Raw genomic sequence first — 24,540 nt, forward strand, 5'->3', positions numbered from 1 at the left:
GGTGGAGGGGTAGTTGGGGTTCAGAGTCAGACACAACATAACACAACTACTTGCAGCAACATCTCTACAGCATCCGTATATTGTTTGGTGGCCCGGACCTGCCCAGAGATGCATTCAGATTAATGTTGGAGTCTTGGAGAAGCCGTTTGGCGCCATGTTTAATTTTTCACAATTGTTGTTGATTTTTATTTTACTTCGCAAGGCCAAACGAGCAATGGTGCCCAGCGAATGTTGGTCACAGTATTTGAATCTGTAAGACCAAACAAGCAAAAAATGCTCAATAACATGGTAGCGAATGGGTAAGGGGAGAGAATTCGCAAGACAGAATGAGTAAGCACGGTCTCAGTTCAGCAACATGATCGGGAATGGGATGCCGGGGATGGCTCAGGTGATCATACTACTGAGAGCATTAACCGGAGAGTTCATCATCGGGTTCAAGAAATACTAGTACAGTGTATTACTAATGATATGGCTCCATGTGGCAGCACGGGTCGGTGCTGCACATGCACAGCCACCAGGTCACGACTAGTCAAAAGGTTTTTTTTATTTTAGTACTACTCCCTGGTGGTTGCTCGTTCTGGATGAACGGATTGTGTCGAAGATACGATAACAACAGTATCAAAAGCTAGGAAACTACCGGCAATTAATTGTAGGCCAAGCAGTCACGGTTTTAACAAACGCTGCTAGAGACAGAGCAGTTTGAAATACAATGTAATTATAAATTCCATTCCCTCCCCAGCTCCACTCTTCAACTAACTTCACTTATTTAAAGTTACTGATACTTGAGTTCAAGTCTCCAGAGCTCCTATCCCACCTCTTCCAGCTTCATGATCATTGAGTCATGAAAAGACACACGAGTCTACATTTGTAGACTCGTGTCTCTTTTCGTGATGTGAGACCAAGAGTACATGAAGTTTTCATGTACTCTTGGTGAGACACATCTGAAGTAACCAGGTAACCATGGTAACAGATAGAGCTAGTGAGTCCCTTTTGTCCACTTCAAGTAGTTACTGTAGTTTACCATCAAGAGGTCATAACCTGATAACCCCCATGGCATTATATGCATTAGGGCTTATGAACTCTTGTTACCATGGCAACCATGCATGGTTTACTATGGTCACGTGCAACAATGTGGCGTGAAAACTTGCTGGGGGAATTCCCGCGGACTCTGCCACCGGTGCACCATCATCGATTATGCAGTCCGATCTGAAAGATCTGTTCAAACCCATACAAGTAATAATAAAATTAGTAATAAGAGAATATGAGTGTAATGCTTATCTTCACTGGCTCTGGAGAACGAAGTGCCCGAGCTTGGTTTTCAGAGCGATCTCCTTGAGATCCTGAAACCCCTGGGAGCTTGGGTTCGATTGCATTGAATGCGCTGACGTCGCGCAGCAGCTTGTGCTCGTATATGTTCAAAATACTTCATTTCTTATCTCCCTGAGATATCTCACTAACATTTCATGGAAGCATGACTGTCCAGGCGACACTGCAGAGACTATCAAAGGTCATCAGCAGAGCTCCTCTAGCTCTGGCTCCTCAGCGACTGGATCGGTTTGTGCAAGCACGCCACTATGGGATTGGCAAGATCCCGCAGAGTATGGTGGATGCTCCAGTTGAGAGGTAATCTATTCAAGTTTATACGATTGTATACTGTTATGTAGCATTTTTGTTGGAGTATATTAAATATTTTCGTCCTGAGGTATATTGCGCATCCCCTTTTTTGACCTGCTTTAAATTTTGGACCACCCATGGTACAGTTGATTCGTCCTTCATACCTGGAGTACTGGATTCGGCAAAAAGGCCGAGCAGTCGAAAGTTATTTTAGATTTGCTGAGCAGTTGTGTGCGCGTGTGTAAGCTTGGACCATGTCCACCTGGTACATGCCCCGCAGTGGCACAGCACTTCCACGACTGCTCCGTGCGCAACGGCACGGTTAGAGTCCATTCATTTAAAACTAGAACCCGAACTTTTGGGCTTCTCGCACGCATAATGGTGAACACAACTGTACATACTGCATTGTGTGACCCATACATTTCTGCGTTGTTGTGCCTGAAGCGGAAAGTCAAAGGAAAGGAAGTTAAACATCTGTCCAGGTTATTCAAAATTAGGACAAGTTTACATGGATTTACCATAACAACGTCATGTGTGGAGCAGGGGGAAGATGAGTGTAGCCTAAGGTACTAAATCTGGCGGATCCATCAGTGTTCTTGTGTGTGTGCGTGTGTGTGTGTGTGTGTGTGTGTGTGTACATGGTGTGTGCATGGTGTGTACATGGTGTGTGCATGGTGTGTACATGGTGTGTGCATGGTGTGTACATGGTGTGTCGTGTGTGTGTGTGTGTACGCGCGTGCGGCCGTGCGCTCGTGTGTGTATCACATATTATGTGTGTAACTGTGCATGTGTGACGCATCACAGAATTCGAAATGTCGGCATCATGGCGCATATTGATGCTGGCAAGACCACCACAACAGAACGTATGCTCTTCAGTGCTGGTGTTACCCGACACTCGGGAGGTAAGTTTATCGCAGCAGCTTTTGCTTTTGGAATCAGAAGTAAGTAGTTAATTGGCGAAATACTTACCGACACACATGAAGATGAAGCCACTTGATTAGGCTTTTCGTATCATTGCTTCTCAAACCAGCACCGTGTTCATCATCTTTTTTTGCTGCTGGGATTCTGCTATTTGTCTGCTCCCTGCAGATGTAGACAAAGGAGATACGGTGATGGACTACATGGAGCAGGTGAGTGTAGCTGCTGCCCACTTCCCCTTCCCCTTCCCTTGCTCGTGTATGCAAGATGAGTGAGTGGAGCTGCCCACTTCCATTGCTCGTGGACACAAGATGACAACCAACCAGATCATGCTCGGTGTCATGGACAATGGCAAGTGGACGGAGCGCCGCTACCGCCTGGTCTGAAGCAATGGCGATTACTAGCTGTTTGTACTGGATTTGTCCAAGCCCTGCACCCACTCTACCAGCACCAGGCCGTCGTTTAAGAAGCGTCGGTGTGTGTGTGTGTGTGTGTATGTGTGTGTGTGTGTTGTGTTTGTAGGAGCGTGCACGTGGCATCACAATCACGTCAGCGGCAATCAGTTTCCCATGGAAGGACCATCGCGTCAACTTCATTGACACACCAGGTTTGTGCATGTTGTACACGTAGTTCTACTGGCAGTTTGCAATTCTTATCTGACTGCAGCCATGCTTTAGACAGTGGTTTGGAAAGCATGCACGTGTGTGCATGTGCATCTGTGTGTGTGTGTGTGGGGGGGGGGGGGGGGGGCATGCACGAAATCAGCTTCGTTTCTTCGAATCAATGGCTGTCTTGTGGGACTTTGTTTTTACGTATATACATGTGTACGGTGCCGTTGAACATAGCTGAGTGTGCAAGCACATGTGTACGTGCGAGTGCTTGTATGACGCATAATATTATGATTGTATGATGTGTTTGGATACGACTGTGTGTTTGAATGCAACTGTGTGTTTGAATGCGACTGTGTGTTTGAATACGACTGTGTTTCTGTTCAGGTCACGTGGACTTCACTATGGAAGTGGAGAGAGCACTGCGTGTACTGGATGGTGCTGTGGCCGTCTATGATGCTGTCAAAGGCATTCAGGTAAGAGATTGCTTATGACAACAGTCCAGGAACAATATAAACTGTATTGTCCCCTCACTTATAGATTCTCTCTGTGCCATGCTCTGCCACTGCTGGCATGGAGTATTATCACACTAGTAGTTCTCGCTTGGAGATTTTGTCATTGTCATGTGACGAGTGCAGGGATTTTCCCTTTTGTGCTACTGGTTGTTTCAGGCACAGAGTGTGACTGTGTGGCGTCAAGCACAGAGGTACGATGTTCCCTGTGTGGCGTTCATCAACAAGATGGACCGGCCGAAGGCAAGGTATGTATGAAGTGCCCAATCACCCATACCACCCCATGGCAGGGCGACGCGAGCTTTGTTTGTAGTTGTGCTTCCGCTGCCTTGATCCTTCATAGAGGTTGTGTTTCTGCAGATGCGGAAAAGTCAGCCTGACTGATTGACTGACTGTGAGCCGTGAATATTTGTTTCACTGTGTACTTCACTTGCTAGCATTTACTGATTTGTATTTGTAACTATTTATTCAACATTTCCTGGCTCGTCAAACGACTGCCAATGACAAATGAATGTGAAATGAAGGGTGATAGCCAACCACGGCGAATAATTTTTTGACTGCAGTTTCAAGAATTGTCTGAACTTCTCTGCTCAATGTTCTCGTCTTCCCTCTGCGGACTACTTTGAGTAAGATTGTCTGGTGATTTCTACCTGCATATGTCTGCTCTCTTCATCTTGATTGCTATGGGAATCACTAACGTTTCTTGCACTACTGTGTGTTTCTCTCTGCCGTGTTGTAGTATGACCCGGACATTGAAGCACATGGAGACTAAACTGAATGTCACCCCGCTTGTCCTGCAGGTAGGCTTTATTACTCGTACTCTGAGTAAATTGCATTAGATTTGTCGGAGTCCGATGGACATTGCTATAATTTCACGCCAGGTGGCCATCTTTCAAAAGTAACTTGTGTCGGCAATGGACATTGCATGCTCCATGTAGATCTTCGCTTATTAACTACCAAAGCTGCGATTAGTGTAGCGGGGGGGGGGGGGGGTTATGTCAGGTTCTTTCGCATGTGTATGGTTGTCAGGGGCCGTAAACTAGCCAGTTCTTGATCTGCATTGATTCTTTCTGTTGAACCTGGAATCTAAGCCGTGGAACAAGCCATCAGGATTCATCTCAACTTGTTATATTACATCTTTGCCGACACTCTATTCACTAACTTTAGGGAGGTGAGAATGGGAAAGAGATTCAAAAAGTCCGAAGGAGAAAAAGTCGACTGTCACCAGTCATCCCCACCAGGATTTGACCCAGGATATTCACTTGCCATTATTCATATGCTGCAGCTTGGTGTTGTTCCTCTTGCTATTTTTCATATTTTGCCATTGGCTTTTCCCTGTGTTGTGTTCAACCAGCTACCTCTTGGAGTCGGGCCGGAGTTTGTTGGTGTTGTTGATCTCCTTGATCTTCATGTTACCAAGTGGCCGGGAAAGGTGGAGTGCACCGATTTTGAGCGTTATGACCTCACCCAGTCGTCTCATGAGAAAGACTTGCTAGAACAAGCACTGGTGGCACGGCAGGAAATGTTTGAACAGGTTAGTGTTGTCTCCTCCTTCAGGTGGCAGTGACTGTGCCTGTATAGTTGGTATGTGTGTTTGCGCATGTTGTCGTTGTCGTTGTTGTTGTTGTTGTTGTTGTTGTTGTTGTTGTTGTTGTTGTTGTTGTTGTTGTTGTTGTTGTTGTTGTTGTTGTTGTTGTTGTCGTCGTTGTTGTTGTTGTCGTTGTCGTCGTCGTCGTTGTCGTCGTCGCTGCTGTTGCTGCTGCTGCTGGTGTTGCTGCTGCTGGTGTTGCTGTTGTTGCAGTTTTTTTTAAGTTTGATTTGTGTAAGAAATTGATTTTGAATGATTCACCTGAAGTTTACTGGAACATGTTATCCGGGATGTTGCCAACACCCAACACCCATATGAATGTTGCTGTCTGAGAGTGTGAATACCCAGAGTGTGAATACTCCGTGCTACAGTCCGAGAGTGTGAATACTCCGTGCTACAGTCTGAGAGTGAATACTCCGTGCTACAGTCTGAGAGTGTGAATACTCCATGCTCAGTCTGAGAGTGTGAGTACTCCGTGCTCAGTCTGAGAGTGTGTATACTCCGTGTTCAGTCTTAGAGTGTGAATACTCCGTGCCCAGTGCTACAGGCTGTTGTTTAAGCTAATGACGCCTTATGAGTGCACAGTCTTATTGCGGTGCAGGCTGATTTACACGTGTGGAAATTTGCCCTGCCTGGAGGCTTGTTTCAGTGTCTGGCATGCATGTACATCTGAGTCTCATGTTCTCTTGTGCCCGTCTTCATCTTCCAAGCTTGCTGAGTTGGATGAGGCCTTCATGGAACACTATCTGTCAGTAGGAGGCGAGGCAAGTAAAGTCGAAGTTGACAAGGTACGTGCCCAGCACTGATGAAATACGAAATCTTAGTGCACACCCTTTAATCTTGATGTTGACTTCATGTACTTGTCTGTTTGGTGATTGATCCTTCGCGGTGGTGGCATTCCTATGGATGCGGAAACTTGGCCTGCAGCCGTGCAGGCCGAGCCTCACGCGAACTGTGAATTATTATTATTTTTATCGTTCTGCAGCATGTTACTCGCTGAGCTCTGTTTCTGCACAGAATAAAAAAAGTGATCATTTCGTTTTCATTGGGTGTTGTTGTTTTCGGCCGCAGGCAATGGCCGGTGTTAGGCGTGTGGCTGTCTCGCGGTCTGGCTTACCCGTCATGTACGGCACGGCGTTGAAGAACCGAGGTATCGAACCGGTCCTGGACTCCATCGTCAAATACTTGCCAAGCCCGACAGACCTTCAGAAGAATGAAGTGTACGTAATATGTATCCGTGTCTGTCGCATGTGCGTCGAGTGTGTGTACTTAAAAAATGGATGATGCGACAACATGTGAGATTGCTATCCGTGCCAGCCGGTGCCTAGTTGCTATCCACAACCATTGTTGGCACGTGTAGCTGGTGTATTTACTGCAGCATCTGCTGTCTGCATGAACTAGCCAAGACAGGGAGAGAGCGTTTTTCGAACAATTGTCAAGGGAGATGGATCTACGATGAAACGCAAAGTGAAGAAGTCGGTGCCATACGGAGCATCTACTACCAAATAGACACTCTCGAAAAAGAAGGGGCATTGACTAGCAATAGCAACAAAAGAAAGACAAACGGGTAAAGTTGGAGGGAGGGGGGGGGGGGGGGAGGGGGAGTATCAATAATGACGCTGCAGTAGGAAAGAAATCTTTTTCATCCGGTATAATGAAGCTGAAAACTTAGCTTGATTGATTTTTCCTGGTTTGTGTTTGCAATGTAGACCGGACTATGCGAAAGACTTCTGCGCATTCGTTTTCAAGGTAGGCCATTGGTCGATAGAATTTTCTGGACTCCACCGCTCCATGCTGCATTCTCTTGGCCAACCGCTCCACTTGTTTTTCACTGACATAGTGAGGACAGTTCTGTTGAGACTGTGATATTGCTAGACCCTCCAGACAGCTGTTTAATACTCTTTTTGTCAGTCGAGGGGTAGATATCGGGAGGGTGCAATGGCACTGTGCGGTGTGGGCACAGCAGCGACAAGCATTCTAGTTGCTATGGTGTGCTTGACGCTGTGCAGTCATGCGTACACACTGTCATACTTGCGTTGTGTAGTTCGCACATGTACTTTCATACTTGTGTATTGTGTGGATCATACGAGGGGGGTTGAAAATGTTTTGAGCCTTTGTCGCACATGTACTTTCCTACTTGTGTGTGTTTGTAGATTGTACATGATCCAAACCGTGGCCCACTGGTATTCATGAGGGTGTATTCTGGTGAAGTGAAGGTTGGTGACGAGTTCTACAATATCAATCGGCACTGTGTGTAAGTTGACTCACCTCAATCGTGTAACGTGACATGGCTGCATATAGGTCAAACAAACGAGAACACTGGGGGTTCAGGTGTGGTATGCCAATACAAGTATATGAGTGCATGTTGAACGTGTGCATCAAGACCAGTTTTCTGTGTATTGAGGATCGACGATCTCTAAACACAAGTTGACTGTAGATATAGCTACATGATCTCACTGTCTTGAACGTCATGGATTTGTTCCATGGTCCATGGACATGCCCTTACCGGTACTCTGCTCTCCACATGACTGTGTTGTGTTGTTGTGTACTGCTGCTGCTACTGCTGCTGCTGCTGCTGCTGCTGCTGCAGTGAGAGAGCACAGCGTGTCATTCTGATCTCTGCTGACGAGTATAGCGAGGTTTCCAGCATCGGTGCAGGCAACATTGCTGTCGTCACTGGTCTGAAAAAGGTAAGCAAGGCTTTGTGTGTGTGTGTGTGCACGCGCGTGCGTGCGTGTGTGTGTGCATATGCATGTGCATGTGTGTGTGTGTGTGTGTGTGTGTGTGTGTGTAGCATTATGGTGATAATGCAGATTAATGGGTGCACGCAGCTTCGTGCTTCCGCTCAATCTATGCTGCTATGTTTGATAGTGCTGTTACTGCATGCTCATGCTTTGCTGCTGGCTACGATCACACAGGTATCTCGCTGGGTTGGGATTTGGACGGAATGCGGATGCGTACAAATATGTGTGTGTGTGTGTGTGTGTGTGTGTGTGTGTGAGGGGGGGGGGGGGTGCGTGTATGTGTGTGTATGTATGTGTGCGTGTGTGTACGTGTGTTGGTCGCTGGTGCTGGAATGGTGTTTGGTGCTGTGTGGGCGTATTAAAGTAATTACCATTGATTCTGCGCTACGCGGCTGTTAGTCAGTACATGCAGCGTTGATTGCAGTAACATGTAGTGGAGTCATGTATGTATGTGATGTTTGCTTGAACTGTTCATACTCTGCAGGCTATTACTGGTGATACATTATTATCTAAAGCAGCCGCTGGCGACTTAGTCTCCACCATCAGCACAGCCAAGCGGAAAGGCAAAGGAAAAGAGGCTTTAGATCTTGCTCCCGTGGAGAAAACAGAAGGCAGCTCAATAACAAGTTTGCCTGGCATGCGAGTGCCGGAACCAGTGTTCTTCTGTACTGTGGAAGTGGAAAGTGCGGCTCATCAGCAAGGTATGTGGGTGCGTGTGTGTGTGTGTGTGTGTGTGTGTGTGTGTGTGTGTGTGTGTGTGTGTGTGTGTGTGTGTGTGTGTGTGTGTGTTGGTGTGTGTTGGTGTGTGTTGGTGTGTGTTGGTGTGTTGGTGTGTGTGTGTGTGTGTGTGTGTTGGTGTTGGTGTTGGTGTGTGTTGGTGTGGTGGTTTCCTTTTGGGTGACTGGGAGTGATTGAGAGTGCTGCGATGCAGCCCCTAAAGCAGACTTTGGCTGATATTGCATGTACGAGATACACGTGGGTACGTTTCAGTACATTGTAAGTTTGAAATGTGTGCATATCAGGTGTGTATGTGTGTGTGTGTGGTGGTGGGGGTAAGTAGCGTTATATCTCATGAGTCACTCAACAGTACAACTTCTGTAGAACGTTAGCCCTGTCAGGGTCAAGTGTTTGTCGTTATTTTCCATCAAATTTGCTGCACTTTCTTGGATATTCGAAGGGTGCACTGTCAGTGTTCACAAGGGTTTCTGACTTTACAAGTAAATGCATGCTTGTACACTTCCCTGTAGTCTCCATGTGTTTTCTAACCATATTGCCTGTGCATGTGCCTGTACATGTGCAGCCCTGGACCATGCACTAGCATGTTTGGCCAGAGAAGATCCCAGTCTTCGTGTTACCAGCGGAGAGGATGATGAGGTAGGCCACAGCACTTTCACAGCACTTTCACAGCAGATGTCCTTATTCTGCATGCAACCGCTATCTCCGCAGTGCCCCGTTGCCGCCCACCACCCCCACCCCTCCCCCATCCTTTCCCGTTGCTGAGTGTTCTTCTTGCTGTTCATGTGAGCTTGCATGTACTTGTATGTGCTACTGTGTGCATGTACTGTACTTGAATCTGCACCATGGGAGGATGGCCTCGATGTGTTCTGTGTTCTCGACCATGTGGCATGCTGTGTTCTTGACCATGCGGCACGCTGTGTGTTCTTGTGCACGCAGACAATCTTGTCGGGTATGGGCGAGCTGCACATCGAGATCATTCAGGATCGGCTGCGTAAAGAGTACAAGTGCAACGCTAAGCTGGGCCCTCTGCAGGTGGCGTACCGTGAGACCCTGGCCGCTCCGATTCGACACTGTGTGACAAAGAAAGTAAGATATCCTTCTCTATGCTAAGTAGTCTCACATGCCATGGCTCATCGTGGTACTATGCATTGTTTGTAGGGCTTAAAGAGTTACACCGTCCGCATGACCGGGTATCCGCTGAACGAACGGTCGGAGAACCGGTTACTAGGGCTGAAGGGAATATTCGAATTATTCGAATATTCGAAATATGCAAGGCGGAAAAAGAATATTCTTCGTTAAAGTAGAATAGGAATATTCGTAAATGTACAGAAACTCGCCTTTTTGACATCGATCAAGCTTATTTGGTGCAAAATATAAGTAGGCTTGCCTCTTTCGAATTCGATGTGTTATAATCAGCAAGACAAATGCTTTTTCAAATGTCTCTCTTGTAATGGGGGTGGCGCCAATTAATGGTCTATGGTTACCATGGATAAAACTAGGTATCCATGGAAATTGTATGGTTTAGAATATTCGGATTATTCTTCGTTTCGCATGTATTCGGAAAAAGAATATTCGTTCGCTTCATTGAGCATTCGTTTCAGCCCTACCGGTTACTGCCCGTTATTTGATTTCAGGGTGGATCTTATCCAGCACATGTACAGGAGTTTGAACCATCACATGACACACGGGCAATGGGACTGTACTTTCCCTAGAGTCTGACCGTGCCACCCGATATGTAGGTAGAACATGTACTAGGATTTGCCACTGGCACAACCTGGTCGGTATCGGTGATTGCATGGCTCAGCTACGGCCGTATGAATTCATTATGTGCCTGGTGTGTGTGTGTGTGTGTTTTCTTCGGTGTAGCTCAGTCACAACGGTCGCAACTTTGACGTCAAGCTGGAGCTGGAGCTATCGCGTACCCCCGGTGACGAGTTCCGGGAGCTGGCCGAAAAGTCACTTGTAGAGTTGACGTTTGGGAAAACGTCCGAGCTACATGCTCTGCTGACAGGCGAAGCCGGTGCTATGCGGATTGCTGCTCTGCGTGAAGGTACTACTAGGGTGTGATTACTCCTGTATCTGAGCTCTTGATCTCTTCAGAATTACAGCAAAGCCGAGTCGCACAATGTACATTGTGTACATGGGCCCCGTACTGTACGCACTGCACTCAAGCACTTGATGCCGTTCCTGATAGAGGTTACTGTGACACTATTACTAGTATTAGCCACCTAGCACTTGGCTGTTTGCATTCTGCACCTTGTAGTAGCCACTTGAAAGTGCACATAGGGGTATGTACTGTATGTGCACTTTGGTTGCTCATGCATAAAGCGGGAGCAGGTTCCTGATTCAGGAGGGCTGGCTGGACCCTTGCCCACTTTCTACTGTTACTAGCATACCCAGTAATACTCCGTATTTATCGCCAGGGTCTAGTGCTGGCCCAGGGTCATTTTGCCTTCAACGTGATCAGACAATTGTGCAACTGATGTACAGTACTACGATGACTCTGAGAGTTGTGATGTGTGCATGGATATTTCCGTATGCTGCTTTCGTGCTGTAGGCATGGAGCAAGGTGCACGCACTGTGGGCCCTTTGTTGTCGTTCCCTGTTCGCTGCATTGACGCCAAGATCACCGACTTAGACTGCAAGACATGGATGTCAAATGAGCTGCTAACTCTAGCGGCGTCCATGTGCTTTTCCGAGGTATGTCACTTTGCCTCTCAGTCTCTGGGTGACTGTGTGTGCGTGTAGTATGCTTGTTTGCCTCTCAGTCTCTGGGTGACTGTGTGTGCGTGTAGTATGCTTGTTTGCCTCTCAGTCTCTGGGTGACTGTGTGTGCGTGTAGTATGCTTGTTTGCCTCTCAGTCTCTGGGTGACTGTGTGTGCGTGTAGTATGCTTGTTTGCCTCTCAGTCTCTGGGTGACTGTGTGTGCGTGTAGTATGCTTGTTTGCCTCTCAGTCTCTGGGTGACTGTGTGTGCGTGTAGTATGCTTGTTTGCCTCTCAGTCTCTGGGTGACTGTGTGTGCGTGTAGTATGCTTGTTTGCCTCTCAGTCTCTGGGTGACTGTGTGTGCGTGTAGTATGCTTGTTTGCCTCTCAGTCTCTGGGTGACTGTGTGTGCATGTAGTATGCTTGTTTGCCTCTCAGTCTCTGGGTGACTGTGTGTGCGTGTACAGTGCTGCACACTGAAATCCAGTAGCGTCACTCAAGTGCGCGCCGGGCGCTGCGCAGCCCTACAAAACACTGGGCTGCGCAATGGTGCAAGGCGCAAACTTTAAGTTACTTCAGTGATGCGACTGGATTTCATGGAGCAGTACTGTCGTAATCTTTTTTTCAGCTGCGCATGTGAACAGACGGAGTGTTTTCATACATTCATGTACACTTGTGCTCGGTGAAATCCGACCTGAAGTGCTTATTTAGCGCCCTCGATTTGCACGGCGCTTGACGCCCTGGAAGTGGCACGAATGCGGCTGGACATACACATGTACAAATACATTGATGTAATCAGAACTGGCATGGGGCGCCAGTTTTGCACGTTGGGTCGGATTTCACCGAGCTCAACTGTACATGTGCGTACTTCAGACAGGCCGTTACCTCACACTTACGGGTACATGTATGCTGATGTGCAACGTAGCACATTGAGCTGAGTGATAGGACTATGGAACTACATGTAGTCATCAATCATTGTATTGACCAGTAGCGGAGCTGCTAGTGAAGTGTCTGATACTGCAGTTCACGTAACGTTACAGTTGTGCTCAATGAAATCCGATCATGTGAGTGAATGCCTGGCCGGACACTGTGCAACCCTAGACCTACGAACACTGGGATGTGTAGTGGTGCAGGGCTACGCATACTTGATTCACGTGATCAGTGGAATGTTCACAGCCCCCCAGCCCCCCCCCCCCCCCCCCAAAGACAAGTCAAGCAGGAGAACAATATTATTACTTTCAGACATGGGAAAAGGAAAGTTCAATCGACCAGGAAAACAGCATGGTCAAGAGACAAGAGAACTGAGTGCAACATGTACGGTACGGGATCACACGTGACCAAATCATGATAATTATTATCATAACATAACATGCCTCCTTCTTCGAGATCACGGGGGATAAGAATTGACTGTGATGAATGTGATCTGCAAAAACAAGAAGCAGAAATTATGGAATAGGTAAAGATACTTATTAGAAATACAACAAGGTATGAGGGCATTGCATGAAACATACTGAGTGACACTAAACTGTGCAGTGGAACTCACACATAGGATTGTCCAGAGTGGGAGCGGATATCGAGCTGATCGGCTGGGCAGGACTGACGTGTGCTGCGACAGGGCACGATGTGAGCACCTGGAGCAGGATTCACGGAAGGAGCCGCAGCTGCAGGAGTGTCCAAACATGGCGGGGCGTAGGGACACCGGAAACGACGGTTGCGCCAATGGACACGGCCACTGGGGAGCTTCACGTAGTAATCTCTGCTGTCACCAATGGCGACGACGGTACCACTTGACGACTGACGCTTGGTCTGCGGGTGCTGCAGGTCAACATGACAGCCAATTGTCAAAGGACGGAGGTCTCGGGCTGACCGGTTGGAGCGGGTAGTGTCGGCTAAGGGTTATGAATCAATGGAGAGGGCGGCTTCTCGCCATACAGGGGCAAAGCTAGAACTGTGGGCATACAGGAACGAGACACTCGTATAGGTCTCCCAGACAATACTTCCGCTGGACTGCGACCGTCGGCACGGGGCCATATTCCACCATTCAAGTAATGCCCGTTGAAATTCATCCACATCCAAGTCGTCATTCTGGGTGGTCTTCAAGATGAGACGCTTGACAGCTTTCTTCACGGCAGATTCAGCGTGGCCATTGGACTGCAGGAAGTGTGGCGAGGACATGCAGTGAACCACACCCCAGCTTTGGCAGAATTCCCGGAAACGTGGTGACGAAAATTGCGGACCACCATCAGTCACAAGCTTGCGAGGCACACCAACATCAGCGAACCATCGGCGAAGCTGGCGGAGGACATCGTGGGATGAAGCTGTACAGCCAATCCGGGCAACGCAAGGCCAGCCAGACATCCAATCGGAATACACCAAGAACTCCCAGCCCTGGCAAGTGAAGAGACGTGCTCAAGCGGAAGAGCAGGAGGTGTTCACGCATCATTGTCCCCTTGGGCTGTGAGCTCTGCATCTCACGCCAGGAAGGGCAGGCACGGGCGACATGACATGATAACATAACAATCAGGTATCATTGAGCAACACTGTAGTAAATGTAGTAAATGACTACGTGTCTAAAGTAAAATGCACATGGTGTTTGTAAGTGTGCAATGCCATACAGAGACTAAATTCCATGTATACTGAGTATTGCCCGCTGTTACACCAAGAGATCACCCAATAATGGGTAAATAGGCCTACTGTGTGCTTACAGTCCATTCAGAAAAAGATGGACTTCTAGCTTTTGGCCATAAATGTGTCAAAACGTTGAATTTTTTTAGAATTTTTTCTGCAGTCCCCTATATGGAATCCTCTTCCAATTATGTTTCTGAAGTTTTTTTGTCCAAAAAGCAAGCCATAACAAGAATAGGATTTCGGCCAGGTTTTGCCCCAAAGGCACTGAATTGGGAAAACCATAAATATCCGGGCCGTTTGACCCCGCCTGGAACAGTGCATCGCGCGGTTCGAACCCCAGTTCTGGTACTCATTTTGGACCCTTTTTCACATTCAAATTTCGCAGCACTGCACTGTGTACGATGAAATCAAGAAAAATTGCCAAATACGGGAGCTCGCCAGATCCAGGGCCCATCTTTTTATGAATGGACTGTAGTCGATGGAGCCAAGACAGTGGCTTCTGAAATTTACTGCCTCCATGGCTGTTCTCTATGTGCTGAAGTAGGTTGTACTGCCTCCATGGCTGTACTCTATGTGCTGTTCTCTATGTGCTGTTCTCTATGTGCTGTTCTCTATGTGCTGTTCTCTATGTGCTGTTCTCTATGTGCTGTACTCTATGTGCTGTTCTCTATGTGCTGTACTCTATGTGCTGTTCTCTATGTGCTGTACTCTATGTGCTGTTCTCTATGATTGTGCTGTACTCTATGTGCTGTACTCTATGTGCTGTTCTCTATGTGCTGTTCTCTATGTGCTGTACTCTATGTGCTGTTCTCTATGTGCTGTTCTCTATGTGCTGTTCTCTATGTGCTGTACTCTATGTGCTGTTCTCTATGTGCTGTACTCTATGTGCTGTACTCTATGTGCTGTTCTCTATGTGCTGTTCTCTATGTGCTGTACTCTATGTGCTGTTCTCTATGTGCTGTTCTCTATGTGCTGTTCTCTATGTGCTGTACTCTATGTGCTGTTCTCTATGTGCTGTACTCTATGTGCTGTACTCTATGTGCTGTTCTCTATGTGCTGTTCTCTATGTGTGAGCGGACAAGGTAGAAATGGAACGTTAGCTGCATGACATCATTTTGAGATACAGGCGTTTGAAGTTTGGCAAACTGTGGCATATTTTTTACCTGGGTTAGAGGGCTCTATTTGCATCAAGCGCTTGTGCCTCGCTCAGCACAGGGCTTCAAGGTCCAGCACTCAAAATTTGAAGTGAATCCGTTATGGCTGAAGGAAGATATGGCAGCTAGTTGTGCGACGGGTGGCGTATTGACGGGCGAATTTGGAGGTGACGGCGATCAGCTGATAGCCTGCTGTCAGGTGCTGAGAGCTTCTCTGATTCTGAGAGCGTTTCTGAGTCAGGTAGTAGTCGAGAGCGTCTTCCACTACGCCGAAAACGACGTGCCGATCAGCGTTTTGTTTGCTGCTGGCTTCAGCGCGGTACAAAAAGACATAGGGAACAAATGAGATGGATCTTTCGGATGCAGGCGAACGTGGTGACAGCAGTGATGATGATAACACCAATGAAGGGGAACGTTCCTGTGGATGCTGAGTTGTACTGAATGTATACGCCGAACCGACTTCAGAGCTCTGAAGCACACAGGGCAGGAGCTGAAGAAACAATAGCGTCGTGCACCACAGGGGAACGTATACAGGGACTTAATAGCCCAGAACAACTAGCTAGCTGTTGCCCAATGCATTGGATGCAAGTGGCAGACCTGCATCGTGCACTGTCTGGAAATGAGTGTTTTAAGAATTGAGATACACAGAATGGTCAAGGCTGGTGAACATGAGCTGAGTGGAAAGAAGTCAAATCGGGCCTCGGATTGCGGACTGATGTGTAACGTTACGTTAAGTACAGTTTCTCAAGTCTGTGGACTCGTCCTGCTTCGCCAATGGGCACCGTATTGGTGGTGCGTCTCCGGAATATTATTTCGATGCTGTGTGTTCAAGAGCTGTCTGTCTCCTGCCAAAATGTTACAAACTATATTACCAAGGTGCGCCGCTCAGTCGTCGGGAGCCTCAATGCATCAGAGCAGAGTCCGAGGTCGCCAACAGTATACAATGAGAGCGTGCACACATGGCTGAAGCAAGAACGCACTGGAATTACCATTTGTCCGCCAAATTCTTCTATTTTTGACATGTGTGTAGTGGTATTTGATGTGTGGATTGAGTACCAGCTTCAACAATCCTATTATTTTGCCTTGCATCACGAGTTACTCTGGAGCTGATTTTTCGGCTCTGGCTGTTTCTAGTTATGTGGTTTTGTTGCTTGGTTCCACCTCAAACGAGTCCATGTGTGTGATCAGCTCATCTTTCACACTGATATACACTTGTGGAGAAATATAGGCCAAGATAATGGGGTTTTCTTTCAGTGTTTTGGTTGTACTGAAGGGTGGACTGTTTAAATCATCCCGAAACAGACGTTAAAATACTGACCGGCATCTAGAAAATGGTGAATGAAAGGCACTTCCCACCATAGTATCAGCCTGAAACTTTGGGATCTGAAAAACAGATAGTTGTAGGTGACCTTCATGCAAAAAAACAGTTTTTGCCAGACTGCAGTTAACGTTCCATTTCTACCTTGTCCGCTCACATGTGCTGTACTCTATGTGCTGTTCTCTATGTGCTGTTCTCTATGTGCTGTTCTCTATGTGCTGTTCTCTATGTGCTGTTCTCTATGTGCTGTTCTCTATGTGCTGTACTCTATGTGCTGTACTCTATGTGCTGTTCTCTATGTGCTGTACTCTATGTGCTGTACTCTATGTGCTGTACTCTATGTGCTGTTCTCTATGTGCTGTACTCTATGTGCTGTTCTCTATGTGCTGTTCTCTATGTGCTGTACTCTATGTGCTGTTCTCTATGTGCTGTTCTCTATGTGCTGTACTCTATGTGCTGTTCTCTATGTGCTGTTCTCTATGTGCTGTACTCTATGTGCTGTTCTCTATGTGCTGTACTCTATGTGCTGTTCTCTATGTGCTGTACTCTATGTGCTGTTCTCTATGTGCTGTTCTCTATGTGCTGTTCTCTATGTGCTGTTCTCTATGTGCTGTTCTCTATGTGCTGTTCTCTATGTGCTGTTCTCTATGTGCTGTTCTCTATGTGCTGTACTCTATGTGCTGTACTCTATGTGCTGTTCTCTATGTGCTGTTCTCTATGTGCTGTTCTCTATGTGCTGTACTCTATGTGCTGTTCTCTATGTGCTGTTCTCTATGTGCTGTTCTTTATGTGCTGTTCTCTATGTGCTGTACTCTATGTGCTGTACTCTATGTGCTGTTCTCTATGTGCTGTTCTCTATGTGCTGTTCTCTATGTGCTGTACTCTATGTGCTGTTCTCTATGTGCTGTTCTCTATGTGCTGTTTTCTATGTGCTGTTCTCTATGTGCTGTACTCTATGTGCTGTACTCTATGTGCTGTTCTCTATGTGCTGTTCTCTATGTGCTGTTCTCTATGTGCTGTTCTCTATGTGCTGTTCTCTATGTGCTGTACTCTATGTGCTGTACTCTATGTGCTGTTCTCTATGTGCTGTTCTCTATGTGCTGTTCTCTATGTGCTGTTCTCTATGTGCTGTTCTCTATGTGCTGTTCTCTATGTGCTGTTCTCTATGTTCTGTTCTCTATGTGCTGTTCTCTATGTGCTGTTCTCTATGTGCTGTTCTCTATGTGCTGTTCTCTATGTGCTGTACTCTATGTGCTGTACTCTATGTGCTGTTCTCTATGTGCTGTTCTCTATGTGCTGTTCTCTATGTGCTGCTCTCTATGTGCTGTTCTCTATGTGCTGCTCTCTATGTGCTGTTCTCTATGTGCTGTTCTCTATGTGCTGTTCTCTATGTGCTGTTCTCTATGTGCTGTTCTCTATGTGCTGTTCTCTATGTGCTGTTCTCTATGTGCTGCTCTCTATGTGCTGTTCTCTATGTGCTGTTCTCTATGTGCTGTTCTCTATGTGCTGTTCTCTATGTGCTGTTCTCTATGTGCTGTTCTCTATGTGCTGTTCTCTATGTGCTGTTCTCTATGTGCTGTTCTCTATGTGCTGTTCTCTATGTGCTGTTCTCTATGTGCTGTTCTCTATGTGCTGTTCTCTATGTGCTGTTCTCTATGTGCTGTTCTCTATGTGCTGTTCTCTATGTGCTGTTCTCTATGTGCTGTTCTCTATGTGCTGTTCTCTATGTGCTGTACTCTATGTGCTGTACTCTATGTGCTGTACTCTATGTGCTGTTCTCTATGTGCTGTTCTCTATGTGCTGTTCTCTATGTGCTGTACTCTATGTGCTGTTCTCTATGTGCTGTTCTCTATGTGCTGTTCTCTATGTGCTGTTCTCTATGTGCTGTACTCTATGTGCTGTTCTCTATGTGCTGTTCTCTATGTGCTGTTCTCTATGTGCTGTTCTCTATGTGCTGTACTCTATGTGCTGTACTCTATGTGCTGTTCTCTATGTGCTGTTCTCTATGTGCTGTTCTCTATGTGCTGTTCTCTATGTGCTGTTCTCTATGTGCTGTTCTCTATGTGCTGTACTCTATGTGCTGTTCTCTATGTGCTGTTCTCTATGTGCTGTTCTCTATGTGCTGTTCTCTATGTGCTGTTCTCTATGTGCTGTACTCTATGTGCTGCTCTCTATGTGCTGTTCTCTATGTGCTGTTCTCTATGTGCTGTACTCTATGTGCTGTTCTCTATGTGCTGTTCTCTATGTGCTGTTCTCTATGTGCTGTTCTCTATGTGCTGTACTCTATGTGCTGTTCTCTATGTGCTGTACTCTATGTGCTGTTCTCTATGTGCTGTTCTCTATGTGCTGTTCTCTATGTGCTGTTCTCTATGTGCTGTTCTCTATGTGCTGTTCTCTATGTGCTGTTCTCTATGTGCTGTTCTCTATGTGCTGTACTCTATGTGCTGTTCTCTATGTGCTGTTCTCTATGTGCTGTTCTCTATGTGCTGTTCTCTATGTGCTGTACTCTATGTGCTGCTCTCTATGTGCTGTTCTCTATGTGCTGTTCTCTATGTGCTGAAGCAGGTTTAGTGGTTTAGTGGTTTAGTGGCTTTATTTACATGAAGTGATCTTCATTATCTCCAAACCGGACACTACAATGCATGCAAGATGTAAAGACAGTGATTGGCTCTGGTGCCACACGGAAACATCAACCCTGTCATGGTGCGCTGCATGATGTCCCAAACGTGCATGTGTGTCCACCATTGTGCTGCTGTGCTATAGCCACCAACTGCTCATCATGTGTGATCTTCTGTACATGTGTCATACATTCTGCTATGGTTGCTGGGTGGGTGCTCGCAGTGTATGCGTGGGCGTGTGTGTGTGTGTGCGCACGCACGTGTGTGTATGTGCATGTGTGCGTGTGTGTACGTGTGCGCACGCATATTGATGCATGTGCAGTTGGATGCATGCATTTATAAAGCTGATTATCGTTGCTGTTGCGGCCCTGTGGCCATGGTAGACAAGATTTCCTTCGAACCATTACTTGTTCTTGTTCTTTACAAAGTGGAATAAAACTGAAACTCAAAGAGTTCTGAAAAGCAAAGAGCGACACGCGTACATATAGCTTCAAAACAGAAAAGCTGGCAGCGCAAAAGGAAACATGCAGCCAAAAAAACATGCCTAGCTCTGGCGTACATCGTAGAGGTCACTGCGCATCCGGTGCACTGCGCCCCAAGGAGTGACGACATCCATAAACTGCATCGCGCCATGCAGATTGAGCGATAGCGTACAAAGTACAAACAAAACGAAAATAACTGAGAGAAGCGAAAATAAATAAATCGAAGAGAAGAAGCGGGAGAGAAGAGAGAAGGAATTTAATTCTAATTATTTACAGCTGGACAGATATTATCAAGGAGACATGCAGATACACAATAGAATCGACTCGACTGCATGTAGAGTAGCTGCCTCTAACTGCAGCAGAGTGGAGCACGCACGTACGTGATCAACTCGGGAATGGTGAAAGGTGAGAGAAACAAAATACAAATAAATTCGAACGAGCAAATACAATAATTGTGAATTCATGTGCAAGTGTCTGTATCATTCTCCCCCTGGTAACAGGGAACCGATGACCTGTTACAAATCACAAATAAACTTAGCGCAGCACGTCCAGCTTCGCGAGCTTGACAACTGGTTGCCGGTACAGTCCAGACTTGGTGCGGACATCTGCCACTCGCACAACGCCATCACTGCCCGGGTGTACAGCCTCTAGTCGGCCCCGAGACCACTGCCCTCGTGGCTGGTTGCTGTCGACGACCATCACGACATCACCTACAGCTAGTGACGGTGTCCCGTCCTGCTCGGTGAACATGAATGGTCGCAGGAACGGGGTCAAGCGCTGGACAGGTAGATTTCCCATTACAGGTGGCTTGGGATTGGCTCGTTGGTTCTTGCAGTATTGACACTCAGACCATGCTCGCTTCACAGCTGCTCGACCTGCCGTCACCCAGTACTGCTGGCGAAGCTCATTCAATGTCCTCTCGTGTCCATGATGGCCAGAACGCAGATGGTATTCATGGACTAGGAGCTGTGTGTACCTATGCTTCGGACACAGGATAGCCGGATGTTTCGCACTGTACGCCATTTCCGTTGCATGTGTGAGGCGACCCTGAACCCGCAGGATCCCGTCCTCATCAATGGTTGGTGCTAGGTGTCGTAGACGACTGCTGGTGCTGACAGGCTGGCCATCGCTCAACAATGCCACTTTTTCGGCAAAACACTCTGCCTGCACAGATTTCATCCAGAGCTGCTCGGCCGCATCCATTTCCTTGGCTGAGATGGCTGCGGTTGATTCGACAGTTTGTCCGCGAACTCTGGCCCGTGTGTTTGCGATGAACCTGGCAACATACGCGGTTGTGCAGATGAGACGTTTCCATGACGAGAAACGGTTGACGTCAGGCAGCGCTTTGGCAATTTGCTGGGGCCTTGGCAGGGATGTTGCCGCCGCAACAAACTCTTTCTTCACTTCGGTCGTGTCGATGCACTCATCCGACTCAGGCTGCGAGATGTGGTAGAGCGCCTCCGGCTCGAGTTGATCTTGGTGAGTCCGAGCTCCAATGCGACCGTGCACTACCCAACCAAGAAGGGTTCTCGTCAGCATAGGTGCATTTGGCGGGCCTTCGACGACTTCACGTGCCACTGTGAGGTGTCCATTGTCTTGCCCAATGAGCATCCTCGGTTGTACTGCTGGGTATGACGCCACTCTGGAGTCATCTAAATGAGGCCATCGCCTCGCCAGCCCTCTGCCATCCATTGACTGTGAATGCAACTTGAGGTCCTTGGCTGTTCTCACATCATCCAGTTGATGCTGGGTGCCATCGCTGCCATTGACCAAATACAGAGACTCTGCATGACGAGTTGTCTGTGTGCGTCGTCGAATTCGTCCATGCCATATGCAGGGGATCCGACTGTCCAACAGCACCTATGTCATCCGCTAAGGCCTTGTCCATTAGCGTGACAGTTGAGGCTTCGTCCAGCAGAGCAAGTGTCTCCACACAACCCTTTGGGCCACTAACGTCACTGGCAAAACTCGCAGCAGTACTCGGGTTGTACCAGGAATACCGGTGTGCCCACAAGTGTCAACTGGCTTCTCTGCAGCCTTGCCCTTGTGCAGGAGCACATGATGGTGGTACTGCACTGCTTCCTGCTGCCACACTCCCTGGTAGTGTGTCCACTGGTCAGGCAAGAAAAACAAAGACGGTGACGTTTGACCAGCTCAAAACGGGCTTTCTGGCCAAGCTTCTTGAATGCTGAACACTCGCGGAGGGCATGCTGCACTTGTTTGCAGCAAAGGCAGGCTGACTGCTTCTTACTGGCTGCACTTGCTGGTGCCGTCGCTGCTGCTGTGCTGTATACTGTCGAAACTTCCTGGTGACTGTACACCCGCTGCGTCTTGTCGGTTCGGGTACCCGGCAGATCCATGACGCGCACAGCTGCTTCAGCCTTGTCCGCCAGCCACAAAGAAAACACTCGCAAGCTGATGTCATGGCTACCCACACTCGTCTGACGTCCTCTGGTAGGTCGAGGCGAATATGGGCCACTCCTCCGAGTCGCCAGAGAACGCCGGCAAGTCACGACCAACCGTCTGTCGGATCAGAAACTTCTGCATGCCGTTTGCTGCTTGCGCTGGGTGCAGGCCTCCAGCCTCAGGACTCTCCTGAGCTGGCTTTGTTGCTGTTGTCCCTGCCGCAACTAGCGCAAGTGTGGCGTGTGCAGTGCCGGGTTTCTGGGTCTCTACCCAATGCCTGTATACAGTCTGTTTCAAAAAGATTAGCAATCAAGTTTGGGTCTTAAAAAGTATGAAGATAAGGGAAATTTGGACAACAAAGTACATAAAACGGCTTGTTAGGGCACGGCAAATTGTTCTGTGAAGGTTTCGAAACAATTGGACCAACCGTTAAGGAGTTAGTATTTCGGCCAGGTTTCTGGCCTTTTTCCCATGGTTTATAATTTGCCCTGGAAGCCAGTATCGATTTGTTATCAAAACCCACGATTTATCCCTTCCTTTTTGGCCTTGTGGTTATGCATGCTGTCTGCTGACCATGAAGTTGTGAGTTCAAATCCCAACAAATCTTCAAGTCAAATATTTTTTCTTGATTTTGATTTTTTCATTGTTTTGGTGATCACGCTGGTAGTGGTACATGTACAAGACAAAGAAGGTGGCTGCGCCAAACGACTTGTTGTTGGAGCTCGAGCTCGCGTTTCCTGCCGAACTGACTGACACTTGACTGGTAGTAGCTGTCAAGGCGGACTTTCCCGGAAGTTTACACACTGTTTCTAATCGGGGCTGAGATGAGCTTACTTCTACTTCATTCTCCTGGCCAGAGCTGATCAACGACGCTGCTGATCGGGTAGTCGACAATGCCAACAACGGCCTCAAATGCTGAGTCGGCGCACTGGATGCAGGACGAGACGATCGTCGCGAACGAGAGGACGAGGTGTTTTCGATTTGGGCATGGCGCGCCTCCAACTCCAATTGAAGCAAACGCCTCTGCCTATCCAGTCGTTCTTGCGCCTCCGCCTCCTCAATTGCCATCAAACGTCGTGCCATCTCCAAATTTAATTGGCCTCCGCTTTTTGCCGTTTCACGGAGGAGGACGATCTCATCGATGAGGCGAGTGAGGCAGGGGATGCTGGCAACTCCAGCTCAGCAGCCTGCTCGGCGACATCGGCCATATCCGTTTCGCCCTTACCTCTACGATTTCGCAGCAACATTGCTGTGTTTCTGTAATCTGAAGACTGTATATTTCTTTAGAACTGCTCATCCGGCTCGAAGGACCATGTTGCGGCCCTGTGGCCATGGTAGACAAGATTTCCTTCGAACCATTACTTGTTCTTGTTCTTTACAAAGTGGAATAAAACTGAAATAACTGAGAGAAGCGAAAATAAATAAATCGAAGAGAAGAAGCGGGAGAGAAGAGAGAAGGAATTTAATTCTAATTATTTAGAGCTGGACAGATATTATCAAGGAGACATGCAGATACACAATAGAATCGACTCGACTGCATGTAGAGTAGCTGCCTCTAACTGCAACAGAGTGGAGCACGCACGTACGTGATCAACTCGGGAATAGTGAAAGGTGAGAGAAACAAAATACAAAATAATTTAATTAATAAATTCGAACGAGCAAATACAATAATTGTGAATTCATGTGCAAGTGTCTGTAACAGTTGCTATTTCTTGCATTTACCTTGTTTGCTTTTCACAGGCTATGGCCAGTGCAGAAATTCGTTTGTTGGAGCCAGTTATGCATCTGCAGGTAATGCCAGCTAATGTTTGCCCTAAATTATTCATGACCCACTTTTTGCAATTTCACGGCACGTTTTAAACTAGGGTGAGCAGCAGCATTCGGCTTTGTACAGATTTTTGTCCGGCGTGGATTTCTACAACAAGTTTCAACTTCGGAAATTCTGTCTGTGCAACAATCCAATGTCTCAAGTGCAAGTCACCTGTCTTGCTGAAATCTCCTCGGAAAGTTTGCGCAGGTGCACCATTGCAAAAGTTGCTGGGTTAACTCCTGCGACGTGCGTTTTGCGACATTCAGCGGTACGCAGTGTTATTTTATTTTTATTTTTTAATTATTAATTTAACCTTTTGAGCACACGTGACGTTCTGACACGTCATGACCACTGCCACTGTGACACGCGTGACGCTCTACAACGTCACGAGTCAGTACGGAACTACATCGATACCGCGTTTCTTCCGTGGCGTGGCGTCGAGCTGTATCGCTGCACAGAGGACTCCTAGGATGTACGAGTACCGTAAAAAAATATGCGAGTCGCTCCGTAAGTTTGAACTGGAGTTAAATGCGCGTGCATACATTTCAAAATACCAATTTCGCGTATAGCTACCTTTATGAAAACGGTCATAACTTTTGTAATCTTTGTCGTATTTCCAAAACAAAAACAGTTCTGTGCTCAGGATACATGAAAGAATTGTTTGAAATCAAGTTTGCTCACATAGAGTGAATTAAA

The 24,540-nt window shown here is 47.3% G+C and overlaps 1 protein-coding gene across 1 annotated transcript in view; it reads left to right on the forward strand.

Moving 5' to 3' along the window:
* Positions 1-1,251: 1,251 nt before the first annotated feature.
* Positions 1,252-24,540, forward strand: part of LOC135805837 (ribosome-releasing factor 2, mitochondrial-like) — a 32,202-nt gene continuing 8,913 nt past the window's right edge. Inside the window, exons 1-19 of the mRNA XM_065319953.1 lie at positions 1,252-1,623; positions 2,419-2,516; positions 2,704-2,744; positions 3,055-3,139; positions 3,528-3,616; positions 3,812-3,900; positions 4,392-4,452; positions 5,007-5,186; positions 5,951-6,028; positions 6,312-6,460; positions 6,950-6,989; positions 7,394-7,494; positions 7,831-7,930; positions 8,469-8,685; positions 9,285-9,358; positions 9,659-9,808; positions 10,589-10,772; positions 11,280-11,422; positions 23,775-23,825. Coding sequence (XP_065176025.1) covers positions 1,472-1,623; positions 2,419-2,516; positions 2,704-2,744; positions 3,055-3,139; positions 3,528-3,616; positions 3,812-3,900; positions 4,392-4,452; positions 5,007-5,186; positions 5,951-6,028; positions 6,312-6,460; positions 6,950-6,989; positions 7,394-7,494; positions 7,831-7,930; positions 8,469-8,685; positions 9,285-9,358; positions 9,659-9,808; positions 10,589-10,772; positions 11,280-11,422; positions 23,775-23,825 — 2,082 coding nt within the window. The 5' untranslated portion in view covers positions 1,252-1,471. The remainder of the gene's footprint in view (positions 1,624-2,418; positions 2,517-2,703; positions 2,745-3,054; positions 3,140-3,527; positions 3,617-3,811; positions 3,901-4,391; positions 4,453-5,006; positions 5,187-5,950; positions 6,029-6,311; positions 6,461-6,949; positions 6,990-7,393; positions 7,495-7,830; positions 7,931-8,468; positions 8,686-9,284; positions 9,359-9,658; positions 9,809-10,588; positions 10,773-11,279; positions 11,423-23,774; positions 23,826-24,540) is intronic.

This window comes from Sycon ciliatum, chromosome 1, assembly GCF_964019385.1.
Source record: "Sycon ciliatum chromosome 1, ocSycCili1.1, whole genome shotgun sequence".
Taxonomy (NCBI): domain Eukaryota; kingdom Metazoa; phylum Porifera; class Calcarea; order Leucosolenida; family Sycettidae; genus Sycon; species Sycon ciliatum.